General features: G+C 45.5%; 1 protein-coding gene across 2 annotated transcripts in view; it reads right to left on the reverse strand.

The window, feature by feature from the left end:
* LOC138569274 (multidrug resistance-associated protein 1-like) overlaps window positions 1-23,651 on the reverse strand; it is a 1,459,677-nt gene that overhangs the window by 937,106 nt on the left and 498,920 nt on the right. For both annotated transcript variants that reach the window (XM_069647112.1, XM_069647111.1), the window contains exon 10: window positions 6,435-6,596. In XM_069647112.1, the coding sequence (XP_069503213.1) occupies window positions 6,435-6,596 (162 nt within the window). The remainder of the gene's footprint in view (window positions 1-6,434; window positions 6,597-23,651) is intronic.

Raw genomic sequence — 23,651 nt, forward strand, 5'->3', positions numbered from 1 at the left:
AACTGGTGGACCCTCCCCTCGATGCATGTGTGGCCATGTAGTCGGTGTTAACGTCAATGTATGGCCTAGGGTTGTGTGTTTTGCATGGGGTGACTTGTCTGTGCTAGTGCCGCCGGGTGACGTCCCCATAACAGCGCCGCCGGCGTGTCCGGTGGGGACGGTCACTTGCACGTGGGAATCCGATGATTCCCTTTCGCCGTCATCGTCACTAACAACGCTGAAGCTTCCGGCGCTAGATGCACCCTCCACGTCTATGGCGGCCTCGGCCTACATGGAGTGGTGGGCCCAGCGCTTAGTTTTGCGGTCCATTAAGGTTTTGGGCTTAAAAAGCTTTCAAGCTTTACAGTGGCCCTCGTTGTGATCCCTCAGAAGACAAAGATTGCACACCCGGCGCAAGTCTTTCCAGGGACATTTTTTGTTACAATTGCAACAAAATTTAAAAGGTGTATTTTCCATTTCTAATTGGGAGGCAGCTTGGCGAAAAGAAAGGGAAAAATGCATTCTCTTAGTTAGCTAAGATATGTACCACCCCCCACTCTTCCTACTGTGTGGGGCGAGGCCCAGAGCAGCCTTCCAAGGCTGTGTGGGGGTTTGTCGAGGCAGGTTTGGCAGTCGACGAAGTTTGTCCTCGAAACCGTTGTCGAAGTTGACGAAGTTGTTGTCGAGGAACGGCTATAAAAGGACAGAAAAGAGTAAGTAGCTCTAATTGTTTGATAATAAATGGCGTTAGTCGGAAAGGAACTCAGCTTTCAGCATCCGACAATGATGGCAGAAAAAAACAATCTGAGGGACCTCGATGTGTGAAGGACCATGGGTACAGTGGAGGTCACACTAGGGATAGTAGTACTGGCACGCAATGTCGATGTCCCATAGGGTTCAATGGGAAAGGGGAAGCCGGATGCACCGGCACCATTACGAACAGCGCCGGTGCATCCGACGTGCTGTGCTCGTTGGTGCCGTGCTGCCTACCAGGTCCGACCTGCCGGGCAGAAAAGCACCCGCGAGCACAACTCGTAGTTTGCCGGTCCAGGAACTACGGTACCGGCATGCTTACTGGTACCGTAGTTCCCAGACAGACAAACCTATAATGAGGCACAGCGAGTCAATAATATCTCATCAAAAACAATATCGATGTATTCAAACTCTGGACTTAAAATGCAACAAAACACATTTTTGTTGTGGCACAATGTATCAAATTCTAAAACACAATATAAAACACTCACAGCAATTTGTGAGAAAAACCCTAGATAAGGTAGAATGGTGTGTATTCAATGAACACAGTTAATTGCGAAACAACTTCAGAAGGAATTGCAATCTTTATGTTGTGAAACCCTATGACTGGGTTTCTGAACGTATCTCTAGTAGAAAACTTAGCTAGAAAATATAACTCGACAGGTTTCTATTCTCTTACTTCTTGGAACATTCATCAGGAGGTATATCACATGAGTTTTGATTACAATAAAACAAACAATTATTGGAAACAATTTCAACACATATCCACACTTTCGAGTCTTCTATTCACTCTGTTAGGTGTAACTGTTGATAGAACACAAATGAGAAGCAAGAGTAAGGTGTAATTGCTCGAATTCTTACAGATACTGAAATAGTATCAAGCCTAGACCGGGTATTTTAATGACCTATTCTAGTATGTGGAGAAAGTCCGGAGAAGGTGGTGTCCTGATAGTAGCAGGACAATTCATCTGTTGTCAAGAAAACTCAAATGATTGGTGCTTGACCTGTAATTTAAATTTAAAGAACTCAACCTTCTGCTGACCAAAACAACTCGCCCCTCTTTACACTTAAAAACCTCCAAAGTTAGATCTAAATCCTACCTTTTATAGGTTAGTCTTTAGTTGAAAACAAGATAAATGTCATCACACAGCGTTCTCTGCTAGGGATTCAGCGGGCGATGGAGTGTTCTGCTGACCAGTAAGATCTAAGAATTCAATCTCTTCCTTTTTGATAGTCATCGTAAATTGGAGATGCTGATTGTGTTGATTCAACCATGTGAGGAATTTGACAGCTTGACCCTGCGTGCCTATCCAAACCATTATTATATCATCGATATAACGTCGTTCCCATCTACAAAAAAGGCTATTGCTAAGATCCGGCTAATTATCAGTCAGTTGACATTTTGGATGCAGACAGCAAGGTTTTCTCGATCAAACTACTTGAGCATTTGCAATTATAGCAAAAGGCTCCTGGCAGGCTTCCTAAATGGCAAACTGACTTCCGTAGGAATCACAATACCGTCCTCAATGGTCTGTTAACAAAGGCAGTGTTGAGCCAAGTCTGGAATGGAAAGATCGAAGCTGTCTATTTGGGCACGATAGATTTGTCTGCTGCATTTGATGCAGTTGACCGTAATCTATTGTGGTCAAAGCTAAAGGGATGGGGGATTCTGGCTGGGCTTCTCCGTTTATTAATTGCATTACAAACAAAGACCTACATAAAAGTTTAGCTGGATTCTGCTGGTACCTTATCGCATAAATTGCTCACAGAGAGAGGTGTTAGGCAGGGTTGCAATTTGGCGCCTTGCCTTTTAACCTTTATTTGTCCGACATCCAGGAATTTTTCATCGAGGCTGCTTTGGCCTCTCCCCGAGTGGACGATTTGGTTATTTGGCTCACCTATGCGGATGATTTGTTATGTTTGACAGGACACCTAGGGGCTTACAGCAACTTTTAAATGCATGTTCGACAATTAACACAACTAAGACAAAAGTACTTGCCTGTGAGACCACAAAGAAAAAAGTTGCCTTTAGAAGTAAACTATTTGTTGATCAGGTGATGCTGGAAAGAGTGGAACATTTTACATACTTAGGTTCCCTATCTATTCATTTGAATCGAAATTCCAACTATGCCATATGACTTGGGGCTCTTTTTGCTTAAATGTAGAGCGCATTGGAAGCTCATAGCCCTCTATTATAAAATTATTGCTTCAGAACAAGAATCCTGCTTATACACTGATTTAAACATAATTATGAAGAAATCTAGGGACCCTTTCTTTGTCACCCTATTGTAGGTTTGTCAAACAAGTCTTGTGGATTTGACTACTACTGATTTAATTACATCTTTGATGTCATGGGTATTAGTCTTAGCAGTGCATGGTGGTGGCGCGAGTTATGGTTGCTTAGCTTACCATAACTTGTGAATTTCTAGGGTTTTTCGGATTTACTTAAAACCGTGACGTCCATTTAACAAAGTTTTTTCACTGAATTTCATAGGTTTTTTGTAGCGCAACTTAACCATAACATCTTCCTAAAAAAGATGTTTTCATTTTTTATGTATAGCATGAATTTGAGTAGTATTCCCTTAGTTTATATACATGTAACATATAACATACTGAACCCCCTGTCCCACGATAGTGGTTCTGATGTCCTCGGACTGTGCGTATGTCCACGGATGGACTCTGTTAACATCAACACTATCCACAAACTCAGGGGGTATCTTACATTGTTCTGTCATGCAATAAAAACAGTGAACATGTTCAAAGAGCAGCATATAAATAAATTACATTAAAAAATAGATAAGAAGTGCAAACTATATATGTAAGACACCAACAGTCCAATTACATAGCATATGTAACATAATGGAACATACCAAAAAAAAAATAACTTATGTATCCATGAGGGCCTGGGGAGGAGCATTTGTTTTTGCCTGTTTTTCCGATATTCACGGCTATAAACTACACATAGCTGCATATGTAGTCCATAAAGAAATAGGGATCTGGGACTCCTATCCATGCAGTAACCAAGACTAACCCTGCCTAGCTTCAAAGCAAGGTATGGGCAGGCCCACTCCCAGCTATGAAGCTAAGCAGGGCCAATCCTTGTTAATGCACAAATGGGAGACAGTCCAGAGTACTGGATTCCATGTGTTTTCTTAGTTTTAAATATCTGATAACACACTAAGAAAACACACAACATCCACCTACTTTTTTTGACCCGTGCATCTGTCAGTCCCTAAAGGTATTGCACTCTAAAGTTCAAGATGCCATGAGGCCCACATGAAAAGAGCAGCTATCTCTGGGTAAGGAGCTGCTAATACATGGAGAACTGCAAATCCATCTTGCACGTGCGAGGCAAACTAGAATAACCTTTGCTTTTCAGGGTACAAGTAAAGGACACATGTAGGTGGACAGCGTCACTTTTTTTCAGAGAGCTGACGCAACCCCTTGGGTTTTTCTGAGGTTGGCAAACTTGCTCAAGTATTTGGCTACCAGGATTTTACTCAGGTTGTCATGTTCCCAGTACAGACGCCTACCCACAAGACCACAAGCAATTGTCTAGTATTGTTATTTTGTGTTCCAGGGAATATTTCACTACAGATTGCTGGGTTTAAAAGGTGAACACCTTTTATACTTTGCGAGCATATTTATTGGAACATTTCCTTTCTCATGGTATTTTTCTGGTGTTCATTACTTTTTTTAAAGTCCAATGCTATTTTGTCTTGCGCACTTTCATCTAAGGGGAGGGTCAATTAAACTACATTTTTATATTTCACTTTAAGATGTATGTTCACTTACTGTGCGCATATATTCATGGGTGCCAGCTTTTGATTTTAGCTATGGGGCAAAATTACCTGGGCATATGTTATTCTTGCAACCGGTCATGGTTAGTGGTCTGGTAGCGTTTTAAAATGGACAGTGGGTAGGGCCAAAGGCCGTTCCCACTGGCCTGGTAGTGTTATAAAATATACAGTGGGCACAGCTGAAAGCCATGGCCTCTGGTGTGGAAAAAAATCTATGGAATAACAAAACCCTTGAAAATCAATGAAAAAACGTTAGTTAATGATCAGTTAAGGTAAGAAATTTATCGCAACAAAACACTTGGAATTCAGGGCATTGGGGATCTCGGGACCGGCTTAACTCGACACACTCCCGTTGCAAAGCCCAAGAGGACATATTTATTAGAAGAGAAGGGATTCACAATGCCATAGAAAATGGCATTATGTGGGATATAGTATTATAGGGAAGATCATCAGCGATGTGCCGAGTAAAGCCGGTCCCGAGTTCCCCAATATGTTGAATTTCAGGAGTTTCTTACCTTAACTGATCATTAACAGTGATCGAAGTGGGCAGGAGCGGTTGGGAGCAGTGCTCTTCTACTTTTTTAAAATTAAGTTGTACTGTTCCTATACTTTTATTTTAAATAGAAACCATCCTGGAATGGTTTTTAAACTTGTACTACGCTCCTTAAACAGCAGGGTTATTTTTTTTTGCATTCGCCTGACTGGGGATTCAAACCTGGGACCTGCAAGATCAGCTCCAACCTCACATCATAGTGAAATATTTTGGAACTGCTTGTTGCTGATATTTTTTCAGTAGCCTGCTCGGGACTAAGCTCATTACCAAGCCCCATCAAAGCCCTGATTCTGCAGTAATCACAATTTTTCTTTTGCATTTAAGCAACTTCCCTTGCAAACACAGCAGGCACAGTTGTATGTGGAGTTAATGGGTAGGTGGGAGGGGTGGCTTAGGGTAAAGGGTGCGAAAAGCTGCATGTTGTGGAGGACAATAAATAAAGCTAATGGGGTGTCACTTAAAATGCATTTTTCATTTTCTTTCATTGTGTTTCATTCAGTCTTTACACAGAGGTGGAACGGAGAAAAGTCAGGAACCAGGCATGGTGCTGTATTGCACGTGGGATGGACCATGGCGATGGGTTTGTGGGGAGTGGTGGCGGGCCAACAAGTATTATAGTTCCACTACTTATTTTCGTTCACTTAGACCACTGGGAAAAACGATGGTGTGGAAGATTGCCCCGAGCAATACAAGAGTTAAGATGCATTTAGAACCTTCCACGCATCACATTTCTGGTAATAGTTCATCTCCCTAAGTTAGAGAGGGCCTTACCAGACCTGGGTCCCTTGCTCGCTGCTTCATAGGAACCATGCTTCATCTAACTGATCAGGCCCAAAAAGGCTGAAACCTGTCAGTGGCTGCTTGTGTTTCCCTGCATTAGGGACATGACCTAGCAGTTCTGGTTGGACTGCTGCAATTGTTGGCAGACCATACTGATTTGCAAATGGGTGGACCGCATGTGTAGTGGCACTAGTAGGATAAAAACCTGTGATGTAGAAAGTTACCCAGAACAACAGCAATTCTTAAGAATAATTCAAAACTTTCCACCTATCCCATTGTTTTGGTGAAAGCAACTAGGGAGCACCAGAGAGGTGACAATTCTTTTTGTGCAAGTGGCTCCAATGCCCTACGATTGCTATATCCAGAGTACTTTACTTGATAAGCGAGAGCTTGAGAGCGTCCCAGATGTAAACAGTGTCTTGTTACTCAAAGAAAATTAAATTGCTATGAGTAGACGTTTCATCTTTGCAAAAATCATCCAAAATATTAACCAGCAGATACAACAATACTAGAATTGTCTATGGCAGCAGTCACCCACGCTGGCAGCCTTTAAAGAAAATCCTTCCTACCTTCCACAAGAAAACCATACCAATGACAATGGTCAAAGGAGCTGCCCAGATAGAATTTAAACATGTGGCAACATCAATCAGTTTCTGCACATCAGAAGAGATGAGATTTACAATCTCCCCAGCTGACGAGTTCTTTCTTCCTGCATTTGTGATGACTAACACCTGAAATGAAAAAAACAAATAAACATGAAAACAAATTCAATGTCATGTTTCAATTTAAATATTTTACATGGAAGGGTTCACATCAACTGAGCACTCTTCCTCACTAGATGCCCTAAAGTGAATCCACTTCCAACCCACTATTGAATGTCCCCAGTGGCTACTGCGTTGCATAAACCATACAGGTTTGACTCTTACCAACATATGCCTGTGTACAATACCTTATGCAAATCATTGACAATGATTTGTCTCGGGGGGATAGCTCAGCAACAATGTACTCGGCGTGGAAGCAAGACGAAACGAAGCAACACAGGTTCGATCCCGTGTCCGTGCTTAGAAACCTCTGGGTATTAAGCGTGTTATAAATAACCTATCATATCGTATCAATGCCTGCAGAAGAGACTGAGTTAATTTTTCTCTTGTGCCCCCAGGTTTGTCTCTGCATCTCAGACCTGCAGTTACTTCTTCAATTTCTAGAATGTCAGGTCAATCTACATTTTCACACTTCCTTGTACTTAAGGCGCAACATAAGATTCCTCCTGTTCACAAACACTAAACCGCTGAAATCAAACTTGCTCTACACTGAAGGCGTCTGCTTCATAGGTCTCAATATTAGTGAGAATCTCTCAAATTTCTTTCACATCCAGCCCACCCATTCTTGTACCCCATACGCAAGCATCTAGAAACTGTTTTGTGCCACTGCTTTGCATGTTTTTCCACAGGGATGGTGTCATAGGCCTGTATTTTGAACCTTGCTGCTGTTTTGTGCCACTGCCCTATGTTTTTCTCGCAACGATAGTGCTGTAGGCTTGCATTTCGAAGCCTGTAGGGACTCCCTGGTATGGAAAGCATGCCATCTCAATGGAGCATAGCAGTATTTCACCCAGGGCACAGCCACATGCCCACATACATCTGCAGCAATTCACTACTCGACTTCATAATGCACATCACCTCTGCCATTAGAATGCAGCTGAGTCCCACAAAATAATTCGGTCCAGCTGGATACATAATCAGTCTCCTGCCTCGCGCACTCTCCTGACAGTCTTTCATAGCACACATCAACTAGGCAGATCTCCATGGTTCACTAGCAGGAACTTAGCCGCCCCTTACTGCCTTTGTGCTGGCTAAAATTAACACATGCATTCTAAAATCCTCCTTTCAACTCTCATACCTCGGTCCTCTAAGGGTGTTCCCCCACAGCGCTTTGATGCCATACCAATGGCATTGGGTACTATACAAATGTCATATAAGATAACATGACATAACATGTGCAGGAGTTTCATCTTTAATAAGAGATCATTATAAAACCACGCCCCTGTGACAGAATTCTTAGAATGTTTAAGGGCTGATTAATAAATGTGAGCATTAAATGATCTTACATATTCTGTAAGCTTTAAATTATATATTGTCATATTCTCCTTTATATAGCTAACAATATTTTTGAAGATTCACAATTGGATGCTGAACTGACAAATTCATAGCAAAAGTCTCAAACACTCCACAGGACCTGGCATAGATGTTACCATATAAATAAGGTAGAAAACCCTAAGCTAAGACCACACTTCAGTATCAGTGTCAATTTTTTCCCTGAAGAACTCGGACTCCTGAGATTGACAGGCACGCCCATCCTTTTGTGCCATCACAGCCAGGGATCAATAGACCGCTCAGAAGGACAGGGAATTATGTTTAGCTGAGGTCATACTCTTTTACCAATCCTCTCCTCTCGTACCTCTTCTTTACTTTTTCTATAGCCTCCTCATATGGTAGCTTGTACCCCTACCTTATCTCCCCATCTGTTTACATTCTGTTTTCTCATGCTTATTGCTTTCACTGCCCTTTTCTTATTTACTTTCACTCCTCCTCTCACTTCTGCTCCTGATGTAATCCTTCTTTTCTTATCTTTCTCCCTCCTCTACTCCTTTCATCGCAGCTCCTCCTGTAACCCTCTCCGCTTATCCTTTTACCTCCTCTGCCCCGATTTCTAACTCAGTCATTCTTCATCCCCGCTCTGCTTCACCGTCTACCTTAAATTCTCTCCTCCTCTGCTCAGTTATTTTTTCCAGCCCATTCCTCCGATCACCTCTTCTCTCCCCCATTGTCTCGGTTCCTCTCACTCTGTGTGCCACATTCCCAACTTGTCTGCCATTCTAACTTCCCACACTGACTTCCAATTCTTGCCTTTTATTTCACATGTGCATGGGCTTGGGAAGGTCCAATGTCTTAGGGACTTCAGGTGTACTGAACATGTAAACATGCCAGGGCTTGGGTGGAGTGTGACCCCAAATTCAGTAGATGATGCCAAAGGGATGTCAGACCAACTTGAGTGTCCATGTGTCAACGCTATTTCATCTTTATCTGCAATCTTGGTTTCAGACGACGGACGGCCGCGGTCCTGCCTGACAGCACAGGCTTCTCCCCTCCTTCCAAACTGGGTAAGATATCACATTTCCCCCTCCCATGGGTCCCCACTAGGGTCAGTGAGAGGAGTGTTTGAGTATTCAGTGAGAGACACTCGGGGACACACACCTGAACCTAAAGCAACTAGCATAATGAGTATGAGGTGTTCCGTTGACCTTTGTGGCATTTACCCTAGTCTTCTGTGTGATTGACTGCGCTGTGATATATTTCTGTTCTGCCAAGGTAGTCTAGGGCAGTATGGTTGGAAAACCAGACATTTTGTATTTATTTAGTATAGAGTGTCATATCAAGCAAAGATGGCTTACGAAGTAGAGTAGGCATTAGCAGGGTGTGGAGGAAGTCTGAACAGTAAGAGTAACAGCAGTGTGCAAGTCAAGTCAAAGGAGTTTTTGTTCAGCTCTCACCATTATACAATATTAAAATTACATTAATACCTTAAATACTTGAGCATACATCCAAAGGCAAAAAGAAAAAACAGAATATATATAGCAAAAACAAAACCATTAAATGTTCAGACTTGGGGTTACAATAATGCCCTCATGCGCAAAGCCCAAAGCCTCACAAATATAATCAGCAGCACCAAAATTCATCAAAGTATCAGATGCAGATTAAAGACTCAGCTCTCCGTTTAACTCTGTATCTGTGCAGATGCAGCCTAATATACTTTTTCCGTATCCAGTGTGCTTAGTAAAGGACAACAAAAAAATTAATTAGCCATAGCATGGATTGCTCCAATTTCACAGCCATAACCCTCCTTCCAGCACCATGATTTATTCGGTATCCCTAAGATATTTAAGCGCATACCAGTAATGAATTTCATCAGTCCCAGAGATCTTTTACCCTATGTATACCTTTGTCTCTAAGGGACCTTTTTTTGGGACCACATTGTTAAAGATCTTGACTTGTTGGCAGCCAACCGACAATCCACCCTCAAACCTGCTATCATTATCCCAATTATCTGCTTCATATCTTCCCAGGAGCATGCGTCTGGGGGCTGCCGGGGATTTGGAAGCTCCCACCTTTTGCTCCATGTAGAAATGTAATGCCACCAGAAAGATCTATTCTCACCACTTGCCTGTGAAGGATCAGCAATTACATTTTTAACATTTATATTTGTCACTGGGCCGGATCGTTTTTTATAAACGTATCTTATAAGTGCAATTTTGTGGCTATAGGAGGGGTACCCACTTCCAGTCTGATCGTACGCATTGGAGTTACGCACGACACACCCAAAACCTTTCTTAAAAACGTACTTTAAACACTTTCAAGTGGGCCCTCCCCAGAGTAACTCCACACTTCTGCTCCAAAAGTGTCTCAAAAACATAAATACATTTTAAGTGCCTTTGGTTCCATATCTAAAATTTGAGGAGATCACCAATTCTTAAAAGTCAACAATTCCTTGATTCCCTTATGTGCAGACCGTCAGGCATCGTTTGCAAATGTAATACCTAAATATTGGAATGGCCCCTCCTCAACATGAGAGCTCTCCAGATATCACTTGAATTTGTCCTATTTATTGCCAAAGGAAACCATGTTAGCTTTTCCCCCAAGTTCATATCCAATTTATGCAGTTTAAGGTAGTCTCTGGCAGTGGGCAGATTTGCCCATAACCCTCTTAGTGTTAAGTTCATCAGTATAGTATCACCCTCATATAACAGTGATAAATTTTTCATTTAAAAACGCAAGTGGGGGGGGGGGAATAATTTTCCACTAAACAGTTTCAATATCAGACCCCAGAAAAATAAATGTTATTGGGGCCTGTGTGCATACCCACTGCATAACTTCCTTGTTAATGTTAGATGAGTGGGTTATCTGGGTACCCTATTTGAAAACTGTAAATGTGTTGCTATATGCCAGTTTGATCAATTTAATTATGCTGTCAGGAGCCCCATTCCTATTAAGCTTGTACCATAAGATGTTGCTATCCACTGTGTCAAAGGTTTGCCGTAAATTCAACAAGGCCACAAACAGACACACCTCAAACCTGCTATCATTATCCCAATTATCTGCTTCATATCTTCCCAGGAGCATGCATCTGGGGGCTGCCGGGGATTTGGAAGCTCCCACCTTTTGCTCCATGTAGAAATGTAATGCCACCAGAAAGATCTATTCTCACCACTTGCCTGTGAGGGATCAGCAATTACATTTTTAACATTTATATTTGTCACTGGGCCGGATCGTTTTTTATAAACGTATCTTATAAGTGCAATTTTGTGGCTATAGGAGGGGTACCCACTTCCAGTCTGATCGTACGCATTGGAGTTACGCACGACACACCCAAAACCTTTCTTAAAAACGTACTTTAAACACTTTCAAGTGGGCCCTCCCCAGAGTAACTCCACACTTCTGCTCCAAAAGTGTCTCAAAAACATAAATACATTTTAAGTGCCTTTGGTTCCATATCTAAAATTTGAGGAGATCACCAATTCTTAAAGTCAACAATTCCTTGATTCCCTTATGTGCAGACCGTCAGGCATCGTTTGCAAATGTAATACCTAAATATTGGAATGGCCCCTCCTCAACATGAGAGCTCTCCAGATATCACTTGAATTCGTCCTATTTATTGCCAAAGGAAACCATGTTAGCTTTTCCCCCAAGTTCATATCCAATTTATGCAGTTTAAAGTAGTCTCTGGCAGTGGGCAGATTTGCCCATAACCCTCTTAGTGTTAAGTTCATCAGTATAGTATCACCCTCATATAACAGTGATCAATTTTTCATTTAAAAACGCAAGTGGGGGGGGGGGAATAATTTTCCACTAAACAGTTTCAATATCAGACCCCAGAAAAATAAATGTTATTGGGGCCTGTGTGCATACCCACTGCATAACTTCCTTGTTAATGTTAGATGAGTGGCTTATCTGGGTACCCTATTTGAAAACTGTAAATGTGTTGCTATATGCCAGTTTGATCAATTTAATTATGCTGTCAGGAGCCTCATTCCTATTAAGCTTGTACCATAAGATGTTGCTATCCACTGTGTCAAAGGTTTGCCGTAAATTCAACAAGGCCACAAACAGACACACCACAAACCCTGGCATACATATCAATCACGGTAGCCAGGGTTAGACAGTAATCAGTAAACAAAAAAAAGACTGACCGCCAGCTTGACAACTTGTCAGTATGTCAAAATCCTTTGCCCACTCCTCTAGTTTAAATGCTAACCATCTCATGAACACTTTTCTCAATATTTGAAGCAGCACAATTATCTTTTAGCGGGGGTCCATGGACCGGCTCTTCTTAAATCTTGGGAGAATAACACCATGGCCACAGAAGGTGGGCTGAGTTCACATTTGAATGATTGCTTTAATGTCTTGGGTTCTTCTACAACGGAATTGGGATGTCCAATGTTCTTGTTAGTGGCCCTGGTTACCAATTTCCAGAATGTTTGTATGTAGTTTTTTTCAACCACATTTAGGAGCCGGTCACAATACTTTAGGCCATATGACTTTTATTTTAGATTTTGTAAATCTTTTATTGGTCTTGACGTCTGCTTTCTCCCTGTTTGCTAAATGTGTGCCTCAGAGTTTTTTAAAGCTCATATTTCACTCTCTTTTTTTATTTAGTGACGTATCCCCGGTGGTGAAGGGGCATGAGTGGGAACAAACATCAGTGATAGAGACTAAAGTACATTACAATATTTTTGGTATTGACACCCTCAGACAAGTATTTACAAATCACACAAGGTGGCCATGAGGACAAAATAAAGGACGGTGTCATGACTCTGCATCTCCGCTTCGGGATGGCGCTGTCTGCAGACAGGCTAGTTGTTGTCAGCCATCACCAGCAATGACCCTAAATCATAATTCAACCTCTCCTTGTACAAACCTTTATCTCCTAAAGGATGAGCTAACATTCCCATAATGCACTTCAATGTATCCGGAAGCCTGATTAACTTACTCTAGAAAACTTCTCTGACTTTGATTCCATGCAGGCAGGTTTCATGATAAAGGGAAGAAAGAATGCTAGTTTCAAAGGACTGCACTATTCAGAATGCTATGGCAATTACTGTGCTTTTGTTTCTAGACAGACACGCATGGAATGTGTCTGGCTCCTCAAAGTCCATACAAGAGTCTAAAACTAACAACATCTGTGACTGCTTGTGTGCAGACCAACCCTGGGTTGCCTCACTGCTAACACGTTTTATGCAGTGCCATGCCCTGAGCTTCTTGACCGTGCATTGATTTTGATGGAGTTAGAAAGTTCTGAAGATGACATTACATTGCGGGGCATATTAAGAAAACCTCCTCAGCTTTTCTTTTACCTTAGGATGTTAGTCTGGTCAGTATTATTGTATTGTCTCTTGGTTCCTTGTAGAGCACCTTAGTTTTTACAGTGTGTGCCTGGGCTCCAGATGTTCTACCTCCAGCTGCCTCATATTGCACTGCCCTTACCATATTGTATATGCCTGCTCCGTGGTGGCCATTTGCACACAGTGGGAGCGGCTCACGGTTCGCTGGCTTGCAGTGACCTGATTGGCCTGCAAAGGCACATTTTGTGACTGCAATTCCATTTAGCCAGCAGCACACCCGTCCACACAGTGGGCGGGTGCCAAGTTGCATGTTGCTGGCACCCCAGTGACAAACCTACCTCTGACAGTCTAGGCCAGATACACTATTTCTCAATCCTAAAGTTTCACTTCACAGCTCCCTCCAGGAGTGCCTCATTTATCCTCCTTTGTAGCTCCTTCCCTTAAAAGTAGTTATATATTACCATCAAATATTTGCTCTAACCTTTGGTCACAAAATGTGCTCCACAAAGATGACTTGACAGAAAGTAACTTTTTGAGTCTCAATCTGATAGAAATCTACATAGCAATGATATTGGTGTGGATTGGCTGATGGTTTGTCAGAGAATGCACCAGAGAAGATTTTTAGGGTAATAAAGTTCACCTCGAGCACCTCTTCCTTAACTTGTGCTTGGCAGTCAAAAAAACATGATTCTATCGATTACGTTATCACTGAAACCTGGGTATGATATTGTTTGACTTCTGCCCTTAACGATCTGACATATTATGGATATGGGTCCCCTTATTGGTCCTCCCCGTCCGTAAAGAGGCAGGATTGCTATCAAATTTTAAAATGTTCTTATTATTTCTACTAATCTGTAACAATGGTAACTCCAAAGTTAAGACTCTAATCATGACAGCCATATCAGTAGATGTTCTACTTATCGACCGTCCACCACAATCAATTTTATTACAAGTTTCACAGATCATGTGGGCAAATGTTCTCCCCTATTTCAATTTAGTAATTCTCAGTGACCTGAACCATTGATTTGATGTGCCAGAACAGTATTAAGGTTTAACAAATTGTTGACATGTTGACTGACTTTGTACTTACACAACAGGTCTCAAGACCAAGTCGTATGGCTGATCATACTTTAGATTAACATTTTGTTGACTAATATTCTACAGGGAGGAACTCCATTTTTTACACAAGGATCAATCATGTAGCCGTAACTTTAAATGAGCTCTATGACCAAAGTTTGATGGTAAAATCTAGTAATCTCGTGCAATATAAATCGTGGAAGTGTCTGAATATTACATAATTAAGAGGTTGGAGTCAGTGCGGAACAGTAGCCTTTTCTCAGTTCTCAAAGAAAGGAGAAGGATAGTTCTGGTGCAGCACGTCTCAGGACACGGTGATGCAGGTCTGCAGGCACTTACAGCGACATTCACCACAGCGGGGCGACACATGGACCGCAAATGCTAACGATGTGGCGCACTCTCATAAATCGTGACTCAAAGGAGCTAGGACAAAGAGTTTTGGCAGGAGAGGGCCCATGTCCACAAGTAAGCGATGCCCAAAGTCTCGAGTCTGAACTCGGGACAGTGGCGCTCCTGTGCGATACCCCTGGATTGAGCTGGTCAGTTCACTGGATGGCCCAGGAACACTTCTGAAGAGGCTCTTTGCAAAGGTAAGCAGGAGGTTCCAAGAGTAGTTGGTCCCACTACTCCAAAGGGTCGAAGCAGCCTTCCAGGCCTTATTGGTACGATGCAAATGCAGGGGTCATACGGGACAACATCAGGGTCAGGGTGCCAAACCTTTCAGCGCATCTCTGGCAGTTTCATGAGTCTGTTCTTTTGTTCAGGATACTCGGCTACTGCTGTAGTACGATGTGAACTTCAGGTGATCGAACTGGAATGGATGCAGAGCCCCTTCTCTTATCCAAGATTTGTTTTGCGCACAAATCTAAGATAAACAATTAAAGAGCTGCTCTCGTGCATGCAACCCAGGTGTGGGCCAATCGTGGCCCCCGGTGGTTCCATTCATTCAGGCCTACCAGACATACTGTCACCAGTAGTGTGGATTGGGACCAGACCGCCCCAACCCTCTTCCTGGGCACTAGCACATGTGGCATGCAGGAGCCCACGAAAGATGCGGTTTTCGTGCGAGGCTGCATGCCCAAATAAGGAATACCCGGGTCTCTTGACCTAGGGGAAGGCAAAGGGACAAAATGTGCAAAGGACAGAACAAAAGACTTTGTGGCATGGCCATTTTCGGCACTGGCCACAGTCTTGGGCCAAATGCAGTAAACGTGGTATGGTCCATAAAAACAAAATAAACATACTTTAAAAGTAAAACTGCTGCCACCCGTTCCTCCTAGGCACACTTGTACAAACACCCAAAAATCCATAGAGGGTGGCTAAGACCATAAAACAGAAGGACCCTGATGCACGGTATTGTAAGGTACTTGGCACATAAAAAAGTTACCAAGAAATGGCAACATAGTCGAAGACTAAGGGAAATATATCTTCCCAGTACTGACAGCCTGAAGGACGTGTCCGTTTCTGCATAACAAATGAGCGAAAGCCCAGAGGAGTGCAACTAAAGGCTGTGCTCCACTGGTAAAAGTCAGATTAGGTAAGCCAAACAAAAGCAAAAAGTTTGGGGGATCCATATATGGAGGGAACATTGCACCTAAGGGAAATCTTTCCTAACAGATGCACATAGAGAAATGTCAATTCAGCTCTACATATTCTGATCTCCGACACAGAAAACTGCCCAAAATCTCACAGTGTCAAGAGTTCAATATCAAGAAAATGACCACTGAGTTGGCTAATAACTCGCACTTTCTTTGCATCTTTGAAGAATAAGAGGGCATGCTTTATGCCCCAGTCAAGCTGCAGGGTCAGTGTGAATTACCGGCTCTGGTGGAAACTGGATCTCAAGCCACCATTCTGTCCAAAAAGGCATTCTACTAGCTGAATATAGGCAGGGTCACCACATTCCCCTCATACCTCTTCCCAAACAACTCCAAAGTTTTGATGGAAATTATATTTCCGTTGAACGGACTACTGATCTGGAAATAAAAATTGGGCGACATTGTTTTAAAAATCTGATGATAGTCATAACTCCAGAGGGCACACCTTGATTACTGGAGAAACAATCTCCTTCAGAGGTTTTCACCTCGGATCACCCTTTGTACAATCTTGGGAATGCCTGCATGAATGATGCCCCGAGGCCACTGTTGGTTACAAAACTGCACCTCGAAGTAGTCAGGTGGCAGAGTTGGTGGGCATACACCAAGCCATCCTCACTGCAGTACACCACCAATCATTGACTCCGAGTATGTCAGGAATGGGTTTGTGGAACACCAGATTAACTGGAAGAATTGAGGCATGGTTTCTGCTAACAATAAATCTTTGAAGCATGGGAGACTGATCCAGTCTGTTCATGATCTGGTGACCTCTAATGAAATCACCATCTAATGCACTTGGTTCTCTCAACCCGTCTGCACTTGTGCAATCTCAATGTCACCTGGCCTAGTAAGATCGTTGTCTGTATTCCCTCTGTTTCCCCTCCTTTTCCTCCTCACGCTTTGAAACTGTCATGCCCCCACACACACCCCATCTCCCACTTCCCCCCTCACACCTGTCTCTCCCAGCAGGCGCTTCTCGCCGTCGTGTTCTCCATCCACATCAGCAGGGGAAGCACGGCAGGCGGGATACCATGTTGGGCGGACCTGCCTCTTTTCGCCCTTTTCCGCGTTGGCAGTTGCCATGGCGCCTCCTGCACAGCCGGCGATGCCAGTATACCAGGAAGTACCGGCAGCACCAATCGCTGGCCGCGTTGCGCTCCACGTAACGCGTGCGAGCGGTCACGTGATGCGTCATGTGACACCGCTCGCTGCTTCAAAAGAAGCCGGCAAACACAACACTTTGCTTCACAGCTACTTCTCCGGAGGACTGCCAGGCGTTACCTATTGTTTCCTGTTACTCTCCTTACCTTGACCTTGGAACGTTTCACTTGGACCTGCTCTCGGATTACCCTTGGACTTTGGCGTTCTCTCTGATCTCCCGGACACCTGACACCTGTTTGTACTCTGGACTTGCCTTTGGATTACCCTTCTGTTTCTGTAAACCTCGGATTGCTTCAAGTTTTGCCACGGATCAAGTTCTTGCTCCACCAGGTGTTTTCAGGAGTGCCAAGTACATCATCTCAGCCTGCTGTGGGTTCCCCTGCTGTCTGTATAGGTCTCTTACCTATGCTCCATCCCTTTAGGTAAGCTGGTGTCACTGTATCTTGTTTGCTCCCTCTGCCAATTGCCTTTTGGGTGTTTCCTTGATCATAACCCTTTGCCTTACAGCACTCAGGGGTCCTTCCGGCGTTCCCGTTACCAGGCTGACGACGACACTCCACACCTGTGGCCTCAAGGATTGCTAGGGCAGTGTTTACATTCTGCTCGAGCGGTACTTGGGGACGGAGGCATTACATAACTGCACGACCATCAAGTCGGACCCATCGAGTTAGAACAGAAACACTGTGTAAAGGTGCGTTATACATGCCATATCATATCATATCATAATGGAAGAAGATAAGAGGTCATTCCAAAATAGAGGGGATAAGACTGGAAATTACCTGGGTGACCAGCTGGCTAAAAGCAGAGCTCTGCAGGGGGATTTCATAGAGATGGAATCCCTGCTGGCTGAAATCCAAGTCACTGCTGTAACCAGGGCTCAAACTCATGCCAACAGTTAACTCTCACATGCCCAGTGGAGCAAAGATGCCCCAGATGCAAATTTTGATGACTGCACAACAAGATGACTCAAGTATTGTAAATTCTATCAACACTTTGAAGACCCAGTGAGTTTCTCTATAACAGGATTGGATTAAGCCGGTATGGAGGACCTCCAGGTGTTGATGAAGTTTTCCAAAAGGTTCCAAATCCAAGACGGTTTGGTGGTACGGAGATCCGTATCTGGATGTGACCAGTGGGTGCTACCTACCTCGTTCTGCAGCCTGATGTTGAATCACGCCCATTACACGGCCACTGCCGCTCATATGGGGTTTCATACGACATCAGAAATCTTGCGTGAGGTTGCCTACTGTCCACACATGGCCAGGAACTCAACACTTATTTAAAGGGGTGTCTCTTGTGTGCTCAATTTCAACCCAGTTCTCTCACACAGAGCTCTCCTACAGAAAAGGGGAATGACACTGGCTTGGTCATAAATGTAAGGCGATTTCATTGGGCCAGTGATTCACTCCTCTGGAGGAAACAAGGGCATGTTAACTGTAACATTACAAAGTGGGTAGAATGTCTTCCTCTCCCGAACTGTAAGGCAGAGACAGCTGTCGCGCTAATGATTAAGCACATCGTCTCTCGTTGTGGCATTCCTCAAAGGATTGAGTCGGACCGAGGAAGTGATTTTACCAATGAGGGGATGACCAAGATGTGGGAGATTCTGGGGTTAAAGAGAAAACTCTACATTGCCTTCCACCTAGCATCGAGCAGACGGGTTGAGAGAACCAATAAAACAATTGTAAGTATATTGAAAAAGTTTGTGGCTGGCTCTGGGCCCAGTTGGGACATTCAAATACTGCTTGTCCGGATGGTTATAAGGTTTACACTATCTTCTGCAAGTAAAATGTCTCTATTTGAGCTAATAGAGAGCTATTTGAAAAGTCGGTACTTGAGACCTTCAAGCTCTGGAGAGGTAGCCTGACTGGAGTGAGGATTATTGTCCCTTAAAAAATAGACTAAATGTGAAACTCGAAAATGGGACTGGGTGCAAAATATCAGCAGCTTCGTACGCCAAAAAACTATCATGAACCATATAAACGTATTCATGGGGTGGGGGCGTGGCTTGGCAGCCATGCGATAAGGAGCAACAACTCGGAGCTCCTGAGAAGATCCGGCACATTGATCCAACAAGCTGGCTTAAAATGAGTCGGCAACTAAAGGAAACATTGAGATAAAATGTCTGAAAGTCTGGAGAGCAACTGGGGAGAATCTGAGAAGAAAACGGAGCGAGCTGCTCTCAGGAGACAGACCGAAAGAAACGCAGTGCACTCCACAAAACGGCAGGCGTGACTTGGCCTCACTGAAGCGGCGCCTGGGGCGGAGTCGCAGTATAGGCACAAGGCGAGGGACGGCACACAGCTGTGAGGAGAGGGGCACAAAAAGCAGGAGTGGACCCCCTGCCTGCAGGATAGAGAACCCGCAACACTCAGCGGTGGCCAGGGCTGCACCGGACCGTCACGTAGAGAGAGCAGACGCCGAGGAGATCTGGGGAGCAAGTTGACCGGGTGAGCGGACAGGAGCGCTGCTACAAGGGCACACTGAGTGGGCGAAACACCAGAGGTGGAGCCGAGGTACAAAGAGAACTAAGCAGAAGGAGCTGGGAGCGGCACACAGGGCCCCCAGCCCTGAGCGTGTGTTGGTCGCACCCCAGGGGGCTCGGCCCCAGTCAGAGGTAAAGTCACGCTTAAATCAAGCGATGAAGTGCCCGTAGGAATCCAGGACTCAGACCTGGTGGATCGAGTCGAGAACCCAAGCAGCTCCCCAACAACTCCCCCAGAGTGCACCCACTGTAATACACAGGCTCGAGCCAGCAGTGGCATTTACAGCGAGGGTCACCGCCATAACAACAGAAGAGATGGGGAGACGGCGAGAAGGCAGACAATTGCGGGCCAGCCCGAACCAGGACAGAGCACTCCGCCAGAGTCTATTCAGGGCGTAACAAGCGAGGAGGTACGGACATTATCCTAAGGCAAGAGGGAGAGCCCAAGCAAGCTCGCGGAAGGGCCTGCAAGGTTGAATCCTACATGAAAGAGACTTTACAGACGCCGGGGGCAGCAGCAAGAAATGTGAGGTGGGTGCTGAATTGCCCAACTGTATGGGAATAACACTGCAGACATGGAAGGGCAGGAACCATCAAGCCAGGAAGCCACACGGCCCGCCAGTAGCTCCCCCAGGCGCCCGATTGCATAAACTGCCGTCTGCCGGGAACCCACCAAATAAGATACCTACAGCACAAACAAACCCTTGAAAAGTGAGGGGGGGACTCAGCAAGCTTGAGGGAGGGCCTGAGAGGCAAAGGCCAGCAAGAACGGAATACCACGGACGGCAAGGGCATCAACAACAGAGAAGAAGCAGAGGCGAGTGAGACAGCAAGGGTTACGACGGAGAAGGCTCAAACAACCACCACCACCCGCCACATAGCAGGAGACCCACACTGCTGGGTAGGGAGATATCATCTGCATATGAACGACAACCTAGACATGGGAGGGTACAGTCCATCGATCCAGGGGAGAGAAGTCTGGGCCTGCTAAGAGAGGTGAAGTGAACCGTGGGCAACATCAGACAATACTGCCCAGCCACGCCACAGGCAGGCGAGAACCCACGCACAGGGCGCAAGCTGGGGGTACCGTAACAGAAGCCCAGAGGGATCAACAGAGGGGCAGACTACCCCCGTACAGGGCTTACATGAGACAGCATAACAAACCCTAGCATTGGCCAGGACAGAGGGTGAAGAACTTGAATAAAGTAGAGGAGGAGGCCGCTCGAATAGGAGGCGACCACAACGGGAGACGTGCCTGGACTGCTGGGGGAGGAGAGGTGGAAACCGCTGAACCACTGCAGTCCCCATGGGCACACAGCAATAAATAGCTACTGGCAGCCACAACCCACACAAGAAGCAGGGGCGTAAGAGGCCAATGCCGACGGAGGGGCGAAACGCTTGAAGCCGAGCAGGCAAAAGACTGCTCCCAGCACCGCCAGGCAACGCAAGGGGGAGAAGGAAGTAACACAGAAGGGGGACCTTCAATGGTGGGTACACCGCCATTATCCAGAGCAGCTACCATTAGAGGCAGCGAACGGACCGCCCAAACTGTCGGCCGAACACATATCAGTTAGTGCTGGCTAATAGCACGCCTCAAACGTGGGAGAGCACAATCCAGTGGAAAATAACAGCAGCACTGCAGGCTGAAGTGACATACCAAGAATCACCAAGCACTCTGCCACCAGACCATTAAGAATGTGCTACTCCAACACGATTGTCACGCCCAAAACACGCAAGGTGCACGCCGGTGGTGCCAGCTTTCCCACATGGGCCGCCACCCACTGGAACGCACTGCCACCGCACATAAGAATGATTGAATCCCACCAAGCCTTCCTCAAAGCTGTTAAAACCAAGCTCTTTGTATGAAACGTACCTGACTGCATTCTGTTACTGTATTACAAATATCATGCTTCACCTGCAACTATGCCTGTAATTGTGTATCCATAAGACCTCCAGTCTCATGCATATCCGCTGAATCAAGAATCCAACACTTACATGTAACAGCGCCTTGATGTCCATGGGCTGCAAGTGCGGTATACAAATGCGAATAAATAAATCAATAAATACCTACCCGGGCAGGACGGGGGGCGCACCACAACAACTCGCTGAACTCGCAGGTCTCCACGGCCCCAAACAGAGCAAGAGTGGGTGCAAGCTAATGCCATTGGCGTAGGGGTGAGGGAGAGGTGAGTACTACCCAGATAATAAGCATAGGAACGGACCACCACTGGTCGAGGCCGACACACTGGACACTTTGGGAACCCCCAGCAACGGCTGGGGTGAGAAAGGCAGACACAGCGAACAGGGGAGGAGGCTGTCAAGACACCGACCAGTAACAACAGCGACAGTCGAGAGTGGAGGAAGATGGGGCCCGACACAAACGCACAGAAACCACCGGCGCAGGCATGCCGGAGAAACAGAAAGGCGAAAAAGGAAAGCAAACCAGCATAGAGGCGTTCGCTCGGAAGAAGAACGTGCCCCAGCCTGAGACACCAGAGGCTGGCATGAGCACATCCAACCCCAAATAGCCAGAGAAGGGACAAGAGGAGGGCCCCATACTCGAAGCCATAGCGGCTCTAAAAACATCACTGGAGTACAAAATGGACGCAGTGATCATAGATGTGGGGCTCCTCAAACAAGATTTACGGACCCTGGCGGAGAGGGTGCACATGGCAGAACAGCAGGTGCAAAGCAACACAGCGAACATCATGCCCACCCAATCCCAAATGGCGGAGGCGCTAGATCGCTTTCGCACCCTGGAACATAGGGCAGAGGATGCAGAAGGGAGAGCCTGACGTAACAACGTGCGCATAGTGGGGCTGCCAGAAGGGGAAGAAGGCAGAGACCCCACGAACTACATGGAGTCTACTGCTCCAAGAAGTGGGGGCAGGGAACCTATCCCAGGGCTTTGTGGTGGAAAGGGCACACAGAGCTCTGAGCAAGAAACCCCACCAAGGGGCACCCCCCAAGACCCATGATTGCAAAGATTATAAACTTCAAAGATCGGGAAAAGATCTTGGCATTCTCAAGGGAGGGGTGATAACGGTGAACGCTGTCAGCATAACTATCTACCCGGAAACACAGCACTGGTGCAAAAGCAAAGGGCGCAATTTTGGCTGACGAAGGTGCGCCCTAGGGCCGCCAATGAGTGATTCATGCTGCTGTACCCTGCCAAATTGAAGGTGCTACATAATGGCAGGTCACAAATCTTTGAGACCACGGCCAACACCCACGAGTGGATGGATCAGCAGGGGATCCCACAACTGAGAGCCGGGAACGAGCAGAACAACAGGAATGCACCCCAATGAGGTATAGAGCGAGACGAAGACGGATGATCCACATGAAAGAGACATGAACCAGCATATTGATAAACGGGAGCCCGCAAACTCAGAGGGCTATCCGCCAGATGCCACAAATGGTGCAAGGAAAGCAGTGGAGCATGAGCAGGAGGAGGGTGGCTGGGCGTTTGTTAATAATTATAATTAGTGTGTCGTTAGGTTGGGTGGGAGAAGGCACAAGTAGAGGAGGAAGCACCAAGCAACAAGAACAAGGACGAGGCACAAGTGGCGGACTAACAGGGACACATCTTAATAAGGGAAGATAGGAAAGTATATCAAGGCAGAGGACCCGCACAGAATCCGTGCAGGCGATAGTCAACATGGAGGGGAAGGGTCAGGACCACCCCAGAAGGAGGAGAACGTCAAAAGACGGAAAGGGAGAGCCTGTCGCCAGACACAAGACAGTACATGGGCCTATGGGAACAGGCAGGTCACAGGACACAGTAAGCAAATGCGCCAGGAAAAAGCCATCATAGCTATCTGGAACGTCAGGGGACTAAATGTCTATGTTAAGAGGCTAATGGTGTATGCCTGGCGAAAGTTCAAATCACAATGCTGCAAGAAACGCATCTGATGGCTCAGAAGCAATCCAAGATAGCCAAAAAATGGGGAGGACAAATATACAGCTTAACGTATTCTAACTACGCCAGGGGAGGGCTGACGTGGATTGCCCCAGGAGTACCCTTGCAGCTCATAAAACAAGAGGGAGACACAGAGGGCAGAATTGTGATTGT

Source organism: Ambystoma mexicanum, chromosome 2q (genome assembly GCF_040938575.1).
Source record: "Ambystoma mexicanum isolate Mex_15411 chromosome 2q, UKY_AmexF1_1, whole genome shotgun sequence".
In the NCBI taxonomy this organism is placed as follows: domain Eukaryota; kingdom Metazoa; phylum Chordata; class Amphibia; order Caudata; family Ambystomatidae; genus Ambystoma; species Ambystoma mexicanum.